This window comes from Eublepharis macularius, chromosome 15, assembly GCF_028583425.1.
Source record: "Eublepharis macularius isolate TG4126 chromosome 15, MPM_Emac_v1.0, whole genome shotgun sequence".
Lineage (NCBI taxonomy): Eukaryota > Metazoa > Chordata > Lepidosauria > Squamata > Eublepharidae > Eublepharis > Eublepharis macularius.
The window spans coordinates 42,992,257-43,002,007 of NC_072804.1; the positions used below are offsets into that span (position 1 = coordinate 42,992,257).

General features: G+C 46.3%; 1 protein-coding gene across 1 annotated transcript; it reads left to right on the forward strand.

Moving 5' to 3' along the window:
- Positions 1 to 480: 480 nt before the first annotated feature.
- On the forward strand, positions 481 to 9,507 carry EDN2 (endothelin 2). Its single transcript, XM_054998699.1, has 5 exons — positions 481 to 595; positions 1,770 to 1,914; positions 4,304 to 4,423; positions 7,992 to 8,095; positions 9,352 to 9,507. Exons 1-4 carry the CDS (start codon positions 532 to 534, stop codon positions 8,083 to 8,085), a joined length of 423 nt encoding a protein of 140 aa, XP_054854674.1. The 5' UTR covers positions 481 to 531; the 3' UTR covers positions 8,086 to 8,095; positions 9,352 to 9,507.
- Positions 9,508 to 9,751: the final 244 nt, after the last annotated feature.

The window sequence follows — 9,751 nt, forward strand, 5'->3', positions numbered from 1 at the left end:
GTGTTGTTATTATCCCCACAATACCTCCGGGGAGCTGAGGCTGAGAGGAGTGGCTTACCCAAGGCCACCTGCCGAGCTCTTGGCAATAGCGGGATTCGAACCAGCAGAGGGCTGATTCGCAACCCAACCAGCCCAATCCAGCAGAGTGATCTCCAGAGAGTGGACTTTGGGGCCTCGCAGCTCCACTGAGCTTCCTTCCCTCTCCAGGCGCCACCCCCAAATCTCCAGGAATTTCCCAACCCAGAGTTGGCCACCCAGAGTTGGCCACACGTCGAGCGGCGTAGGGAGCCTGGCTTGGAACTGGAGGGCAGCGAGCCAGAGAGGGCGGGCCAGGCGCTGGCGTAGCTTTGCCAGCTGGGGAGGATGCCCAGGTTGGGGGGGGGGGGGGAGGCGTGCCCCGCAGTCCATGACGCGCCCAGCCGGCGGGACTATAAAGCACCTGCCGGAGCCCGAAGAGCTCCACAAGAGCCTCCTGCAGCTCCGGAGAGGCGAACTCGGCGGGCACCTATTAAAGGATTACGCTAAACCGCAATGCTAAACAACCAGTCCCGGTTTTTCCCCCTCCTTCTCACCCTTTGCGTCCTGCTGGAAGAAGGTGAGGCACCTCCGGGGTTGTTTTTGGAAAGGCGTCAATTTTTGTGCCGCTTTTGGTGTGCGATAATTTTTGCAAGTTTTTTTGCTTTGTTTTTTGCAACGTAATATCCTGCAACTTTTGCCCAGGGTTACGAAAACGATTTCTTTTCTCCTTCCCAAGGAGGGAATAAATGCCTGCGCCTGTTTGCCTCCCTCCCACCCTTTTCTGCAATTCGGCCCCGGGACTCGCTTCCTCCTTAGGCAAGCGGGCTACTCAGTAGTCAGCCTCCGTGGGACTTACTCCTAGGAAAGTGTGCTTACGAGGGCAGCCTTGCCTCGTTCCTCCCCAGTCAGTCCTGCAAACTGGCATGGGTGGAGAACTCTGACAGCCGCCCCTCAGAGGTGACCGATCATTCGGGAATTTACTAAGAGAAGCTGGGTTAAAAAAAAAAAATCCCCCCCCTCTCTCAGTAACAACAACCCACTGTGGCTCTGTCCATTGCAACCTTTTCTTTGCAAAAAAGTGGGCAAAACCCTTCAGAGACCATGGAGATTAGCTGCCTTGAGTGCCCTAAGCTGAGAAGGTGGCTTATAAATATTTTTAATAATGATAATAATCATCATAATCATAAAAAAAACCCCAGGGCTTGGCACACGGATGGTTTGCCCTTGCAGTCTGTGGCTGTCACTTGATAAGAACCCGAAGCAGAAACGATAAGAATAATGCTCACCTTTTGACCGTGTGCTGCAGATATGTGCAATGTGATAACGCCTGCTAGTGGATGTTGATTATGTGCCTTTATTATTATTTCATATTTATATCCCGCTCTCCCCGCAAGCGGGCTCAGGGCAGCTAACAACATTAAAAAAATTTTTTTTAACACCCTTGAACACCTCTTGCAGCCTGCCAACCTGCGCACGAAGCGCAGCCCAGGTCTTCTCTTTCTGCCTCCTTTATCTTTTGCGGCTGCAGGCTTGCAACACCAAGGTCTCCACTTGGCAAAAAGAAATAAGACCAATCAACCTTTTCTGTGATCTAACCTCTTGTGGCATTCCCAACACTGCCGTGGCGAGAAGGCTTTCCTTCAGATTAGCGGGCCAGGCTAATTGCTGTGTTTACATACCATGGCACATTCCTGAATCTTCCCATTTGGAGCTAGGGCTGATCCCTTGATCCGTCATTTTCTCTCCGGCAGGTCTGGGCCATCCTCCGACGGAGTCCCACCGAGCAGCAGCCAATGGCAGGCACCTGAGGACAAAGCGGTGCTCTTGCAATAACTGGATGGACAAGGAATGCATTTATTTCTGCCACCTCGATATTATCTGGATCAACACCCCGGGGTGAGTAGAAGCACTGCTGGCTCAAGTTTTCCAAGAGAGCCTTGTCCGTAAATTCTGGGAGAGGGCCAGGAAGGCAGGAGTTGGCTCCCAGCCACCTGCCGAAGGGACGGTGGAAAGAGCTGGTATGGTTTGCTCAGGTCAATCGGTGTTCTTACCCTGGATCTGCGCATTGTCGAAAATTGCCCGATCGTCATAATGCACCTGCTGGATTTTCTTCTCCACATCAGAGACTCCAGGAGGTACGGTAGTATATCCAATGACGTGTCGATCCAGTGGCAACTCTCCACCCGTGACATGTGCAAATGTTTCAAATGCAGGATGGAGCTGTTCGCTTGCAACGGCACATACGTTCTGGCCAGGAAAACAAAAACACAGTCTGGTGGCACATTAATGTTTAACCAATTTATTAGGAGATATACTTCTGTCTATTCGCATTATGTAGTAATAAATCCATTACTTTTTAAGGTGCGTCAAGACTGTTGTTTTCCTGACCTGGAACTTCTGATCTCCTATCAGAATTACAGATTGACCAATTTCTGCAAACATCTCCCTTAATTTAAATTTCACCTGCCCTCTCCTATGATGACCACATTGGGTCAGTGGCACATTGAAGCAGTGATGGGTAAATGTTGCCGCCTGCTTTGATTAACAAATGAGAAATGTTTCCTCGGGCCAAAGATGCTTTCAGAGGGGGTGGCTCCCCACTTGATGCTTCTCCTGAAGCGAGGCAGGGTGGCCTTCAGATCTTGCGGTTGGGAGGTGTGTGCCTGTTGCATGATACGGCAGAGCGCTTGTCGCTTTCCGTTCCCGCACAGGCAGCTTTTCATACCAAAGCTAAACGCACTCCAGCTAAACAGCCTCTCTTGCTCAGGTGTGGCTTTAATTATGCCTGCTAACGTGCAATTTTTAGTAACGACTCACCCTGAAAATAGCACACTGTTCTCGAGTGTTTCGGGAAGGGGGAGAGGGCTGCAGGAAGGGGGAGAGGGCTGGGATCTGCAGTGGAAATAGCAGTAGGGTAACTGGGGGATGTTGCAAAGCTATGCTTTTAGGAAGCTCTTGATAGAAGCAACGCCTGAGGTCTGCTCAACAGGCCCAGAGGTCCGTCTTTCAGCAGGGAACCAGATGCTCCCAGAAGCCCATGAGCGGAGCATGAAGGCAATGGTCTTCCTCCACAGCTGCCTCACAGCAACCAATGTGCAGAGGCTCATTGCCCTTGTAGATGGACAGTGGCGCTGCCAGAGTTGGTCTTACAGATAGAAATCAAGGCACCTGCTCCTGGGCTTAGCAGGGGTGGAGGATGGGGGTAAGGCAGGCTGCAGCTGCATCTCTGCAGTATATGTTACTGTCTAATGGGCTGTGGGTTAAGAGTCTGCAGTTACCCAAATGAACACGGAGGTACCACTTAATTGGTGAGCCACATCTCCTCTGCACGTGTGCCTATTCTTCTTTTAAAAGAGCTTCCAGCCATCTTAACTGCCTGTGGCAATGAACTCTCTAGGCCAATGATATGTTTTTGTCCATCCTGACTCTATTGTCCATCAGTTTCATAGGGTGGTCCTAAAATCTAGTATTATGAGAAAGGGGGAACCAAGTCCCTTTCCCACACTATTCATATTTTTCTAAACCTCAGTCCTGTTTTTCTCGCTCCTTCCTCCTTAGTTTATTTTTTTCTAAAAAGTCCCACACTCTTTACATTTTCTCTGTAAGGAAGGCACTTTAATGATACTTTTGGTTGCTCTTTTTGGCATCTTTTGAACATCTATAGTATACTTCCTGACATCAGACTGCTTTGCATGCAGAAGGTCCCAGGTTCAATCCCCAGCACCTCCATTTAAAAGGTCCGGGCAGCAGGTGACGCAAAAGACTTCTCCTCGAGACCCGGACAGCTGTTGTCAGTCAGAGTAGACAAAATGGTATTTGAAGGCAGAAAGTAGCTGAATTTGCAGAACACGTGAAATCTGGTTACTGTGTGCTTCTGGAAAAGAGATCTCTCCCTGCTTGTTATGTCATCCAACAAGCTTCAGAAATTTTATTGCAGAGGGCATTTCTTGTAGGAGTCCCATGGCATCCCCTCTGTTCATGCACAAACTTCTTGTTGCTGGGATCAGATGGATTTTTCCAGGATCTTGAAGTTAGGAAACAGCAAAGAGGGTGCTGGGCAGCCCACTTCCTCCTTGCTGAAGCGCAGAGATGGGCACACAGAGTTAAACTGGTAGAAGGGAGGTGACTTTTCCCTCCTTCGAGATAGTAAATAGCTCTTTTACCTCTTGACTACAAACATTGTTATTGCCAAGCTTGCTTGGCTACTGATCAAGACTTCATTATAAACCTCCTTTTTGATAATGGATGTTAACTGGATTGCTCTTTTGTTTTGTTGTTTCAAAAGGCACTCCACTCCCTACGGCCTGGGAAATCCGCAGAAGCGTCAAAAGAGAGCGCTCGACAGGTGCGAATGCTCACATTCCAAGGATAGCATCTGCACCACCTTTTGCCACAAGAGGCCTTGGTAAGTGTCAGGATACAGCCCCTTCCTTGCACCAAGTCAGAATGCAACTGGTGAGGACTGTGTGTGTGTGTGTGAACAAGCCCCTGTATAACGTGAGCCTCTTTGAGTCCATGTGGTACAGCACATGTTTGGTATGCAGGAGGTTCTGTGTCCAATTCTTGTCAACTTTCAAAAAGATGCACTGGGGATCTCTCAGTAAGAGGAAACGAAAGCAATGGTGTCCAGTATATAGTCTGTGGGCCACATCCAGCCCACAATGGGTCCTGATGTGGCCTGCGAGGCAACTCTCTCAGGAGAGTCTCACAGTAACCCTCCTCCCTCCCAGTGCACTTCAAAAGGGATTACATCAGTCTCAAATCAATAGCTAATGCTAAACATGGCCAAATCTGTGGCTGTTTAAATTTGAGGATTGGAGCCATGAACAGATCTTTCTACAGACCTGAAAAATTGCCCCAGGTCTGCAGAAAAATCTGAAATCTAAAGAAAGGGGTGGCTTAAAAGCTCCAAAATAATAGGAGCAGCACATGTAGCTTTAAGAAACAAATGCCCCCAGTGGCCTTTGCTAGGCAACCACAACAGTATTGTCAACCTCGAAGCCTTGGTTTCTGTGAGTAAAAGGAAAGGCAAGAGGGTAGGGCCCTTTCTCATGCAGTTTTGGCTTTAAGGGAGTACTCATCAGGGCCACACCTGGCAGTAACCACTGGGAAACTTGATAGCATGTAGCTTGCATGATTCACCCAGGCCTAGCTGCTCACTTTTTTTCAGCAGCGGCTACCCCACAAAAGCCAGTGTGGTCTAGTGGTTATAGTTTCAGACTAGGATCTGGGAAACCCAGGTCTGAATCATAACTGTGCTGTAGAAGCTCATTGGCTGGTATTGGCCAGTTTCACACTCTCCTCCTAAACTACCTCACTGGGTTGTTGTGAGGATAACAGGGAGGCGAGGAGAATGATGTTATCTGCTTTGGGTTCCTATAGTGGAGAAGAGCAGGGTACAAGTGAAGTAAATACACAATAAATATAGATTCAGAGGAGTTAGCCGTGTTAATCTGTAGTTGCAAATTAATAGAGTCCAGTAGCACCTTTAAGACTAACTATATTGTTGCATACGCTTTCGAGAACCACAGGTCTCTTCGTTAGATGCATCTGATGAAGAGAGCTGTGGTTCTCGAAAGCTTATGCAACAATAAAGTTTTAAAGGTGCTACTGGACAACAAATATAGTTGAAGATGAGGGATTTGTGTTGTTTCCACTCCCCCCCCCTTTTCGACTTACATTCCATTCCATACTTTTTTGACGTTTTCTCTCCATAGTCATGCCAAGACGAAATCTTGCTGTTGGCAGCTGAGACCTTATGTATGCTAAACCTGTCCAGTTGCCAGGTGCACCGTACTAAGGGAGCTGTAGAATAGTCAGAGCTAACTCCGCAATTGTTCTGTGCTCAAAAGAAATGTGGCCATTATCCTCTGAAGTGTCCAACTCAGTAAATACTTTAGCCCAAGGCTCTGCATATTCAAACAATTGTCCTTAAGAACATGAGCAGCCTACAAAAGAGCATCTTTCCCCAAATCCTTTGCAGTATATTTCTGTCCCCCACTCACTGGTTTTTGTCTCTCTGGATCTTCTTTTCGTTGTGTGTGGGTTTTGTTTATAAATTTTATTTATAGGGTTTTTATTTTGGTAACCAACTTTGGGTTCCCAGTGGGGAGAAAAGCAAGGTATACATTTTTGATTTATTTATTTAGAAAAAATGTATGCCATCTCTCTTGGGAACCTGTCCAAAGCAACTTACCAAATAAAATATAATAAAAACATAAAACATTCAAAGTTATTTATTAAAATCCAGATTTTTTTAAAAAAAACAACAACCCAGAACATAAAAACAGGTAGTTGAGCAGCTTCAAATAACAGTTTTCAGATGAAAAGCACATTATAAAATGGTATTAAAAGATTAATTTAATGTAACTTTAAGCCTGGTTGATATCCTGGCTTGATTCCATGAGTGTAGGTCATTTGAGTTTATTTCTCTAGTACAGTTTTATCCAGGGCTTTTTTTCTGGAAAAAGAGATTATAGAACTTAGTGGTGGAACTCAGGACCGCACAATGGCATCATTTTGGGTCAACTGGAACAAGGGGGGAGTTTTTTAAAGCTTAAATTGTCCTCGGTGAAAATGGTCACATGGCCGGTGGCCCCGCCCCCTGATCTCCAGACAGAGGGGAGTTTAGATTGCCCTCTGCACCCCCTGGAGATCAGGGGGCAGGGCCACCAACCATTTGACCATTTTCAAAAGGTGCCGGAACACTGTTCCACTGCGTTCCAGCTGAAGAAAAGCCCTAGTTTTATCCCACCTTACTACTAGAGAGCTCTGACCAACATACAGTGGACTTTTTCCTATCCATACAACAACCGAATGAAGTTGGCTAGGAGAAGAGAGAGTGACTAAGCCAAGGTCACCCGGGGAACATTGTGGCAGAGTGTGGGTTTGAACCTGAATTTTTTATATTCTAGTCCAATGCTCTGACCCCAGCAATTAGTTGATCCCCTCTTTTAAGAGACTCTAGTGAACTCAGTGGGTTCTGCAGCCGTACTGCTCAAGCACGAAATTTAACATTTAGCTTCTGAACAGCAGAGTTCTCAGTGTCAGTTGAGTTCATAGTGGGGCTGTGGCTCAGGGGTAGAGCATCTGTTTCATATACAGAGAGTCCCATGTTCAATCCCTACCACCCCTAGTAAAAAGGATCAGATAATATTTATTTATTCATTTATACCCCACTTTTCTTCCCAATGGGGACCCAAAGTGGCTGACATTGTTCTCCTTTATCCTCCCAACAACCTTGTGAGGTAGGTGTAACTGGCCCATGGTCACCTAGCCATCTTCCATGGCATGGTGGTGATTCAAACCTGGGTCTCCCAGATCTTAATCCAGTACTCTCACCACTATACCACACTGGCTGCAGGAAAGACCCCTGTTTGAGACCCTGGAGAACCACTGTGGTTCACAGTAAATACTAACCTTTATGGACAAGGGGTTTGATTCAGTAGAAGGCGGCATGATGCGTTTAATTGGTGACCTGAAGTTTGAACTGGAGTACCTTGGCTCATCGTTTATGGACTTAACCACTACTCTACATTGATGTTGTCCTTGAGTTATCCAGCACTGCCATTGACTCACATGGTCATAAAAACCAGGGCTGGCACCAAGCCAAAGTAGGGCCTCTAAGCTCTGCAGCCCACACCAGAGAACGAAGGCATGGCTTTGGGCCTATAGTGGGACAGTTATGTAATCTAAGGAGGTGCTAAGGTCACAGGCAGCGAATGCAGGCTCACCGTCTTTTAACTGTCTTCTTAGAAAAGCATGAAGAAATGCACTGGCCTATAAATATTTCCAAGAACTGGATAGCATCCAAATTTTGTTTAAAGAAACATGTGCCTTTACATTATGAGAAATAACACATGCTGACGTTTTCTACCTGGAGAGTCTCTGCCTCTCTTTCCGTATCCCTTGCATTCTTCTCTCTGTGTTTGTTGTGGCTGTCCGATGAGCTTTTGTATTCTCTTGTCTTCCAGGGGTCCCAGGAATCCTCGGTTGCCCAAGAAAACAGGCACACTGGAAAAGCTTCTCCAGAACAGTCTTAGAAAACACAGCAAGCGGAACTTCTAAAAGTTCTTAGGTAAGGCTCTATAGAAATAGTTTCCCATAGGTGGACATTTCTAACTGTGCTTCCTGGACCACTTGATCTATGAGTCTCTCTACAGAGACATCTTACATGAGGACGCTCAAGTGTAGGGAGATGCAATGTTATCCAGGAAGAGTAGTTGCTCTGTCAATTTCATCTCTCTACACAGAACCAGGGGAGATAGCTCCTCCCAGGGTTTGCTAATTTCATCTTCCCCTCCTCAAGGGGAGGTGAAATTGACAGAGCCTTCAGGGAGGTGAAGATGAAATTAACAAACACTCTGAGGAGCGATCTCTGCCAGCTCTGGGTAGAGCCTTTGGCTCTACATTGTCCTCCATTAACTATCTGTCTAGTACATGTTCATCCCACTGTGAAAAACTTAGTTTTTTCCCTTCCTCGTTTTATCATCATAATAACTTTGTGAGGTAGATCCAGAGGAGTTAACCGTGTTAGTCTGCAGTAGCAAAATAGCAAAGAGTCCAGTAGCACCTTTAAGACTAACCAGCTTTATTGTAGCATAAGCTTTTGAGAGTCACAGCTCTCTTTGTTAGATGCATCTGAGGAAGAAAACTGTGGTTCTCGAAAGCTTATGCTACAATAAAGTTGGTTAGTCTTAAAGGTGCTACTGGACTCTTTGCTATTTTGTGAGATAGGTTAGACGGTCAGAAAGCAATTGGCTCAAGATCACCCAGACTCCCTAGATCTTTTCCAAAAGGAACAATGAAACCTCTTTTTGGTGATCCAGTGTGATGTAGTGGTTAGAGTGTCAGACTAGGATCTGGGAGACCCAGGCTGATTCCCCCGCTCTGCCGTGGAAGCTTGCTAGATGACCTCGAGCCATTCACACACTCTCAGCCTATCTACCTCATAGGGTTGTAGTGAGAATAAAACTGGAGGAAAGGAGAATAATGTAAGTTGCTTTGAGTCCCCATTGGGGAGAAAGGCAGGGTATAAAATAAAGGCCTTACTGTATTCCCATATGTGATTCCACAAAACATGGGAAAACCTGAATTTCAGGTGGTTGGCTCCAGACCCGGAAAAGGTTTATGTGTCTTTAAGAATTTCTTGGCAGATGCAATTTCACCAAGAGCAACAGGGGTTTGGTTCTGGGAAACATCACAGAGGGAAATTATGCCACATACAGAATTGTCTGGACCTGATTACCTTAAGCCCAACTCCATTAGAGTTTTTAGAAAATGCCAAAAGAGCATTGGCTGAGGCGCTGAGAATTTTGCCTCTTCTCTTTGTAGGAATCTTGCTCTTTCTAATACCCTGTTCGCCAGAAAGCAGCATACGTCTCCAAGAAATTCCTACCAGCGCTTCACCCATCTGAGAAGAACATCTGGAAGAAGGAAAAAAAATAAGGAAAGGCTTAAAGGTTCCCTTCACTTTGATGGAACGGAGACCTGTGGTTGCCAGAAGCTTGTACTAAATGAGTACCTTGAGGTGGGAGGCGAGACCACAGAAAGAGGAAATTGAATTGGGAAAAAAAAGCTGTCGATGGTAGCACAGCTCAAGTACTCCAGATATGGTATTAAAAGGGAAATGGTGTCTCTGTTTTGATGTGTCCACCTAGTTGGATCAAAAAGAGGACTTTTCTCTCAGATACCAACAGGACTCTGTATCAGATCTGAGTGTAAACGGGTGGCA

What these genes read in the sequence shown, in the direction of transcription:
- EDN2 (XM_054998699.1), top strand. Translation starts at nt 532, where the DNA reads ATGCTAAACAACCAGTCCCGGTTTTTCCCCCTCCTTCTCACCCTTTGC. An exon ending in TTGCGTCCTGCTGGAAGAAG is followed by an intron (nt 596 to 1,769) that starts GTGAGGCACCTC and finishes TCTCTCCGGCAG; the next exon opens with GTCTGGGCCATCCTCCGACG. An exon ending in TTTTGCCACAAGAGGCCTTG is followed by an intron (nt 4,424 to 7,991) that starts GTAAGTGTCAGG and finishes CTTGTCTTCCAG; the next exon opens with GGGTCCCAGGAATCCTCGGT.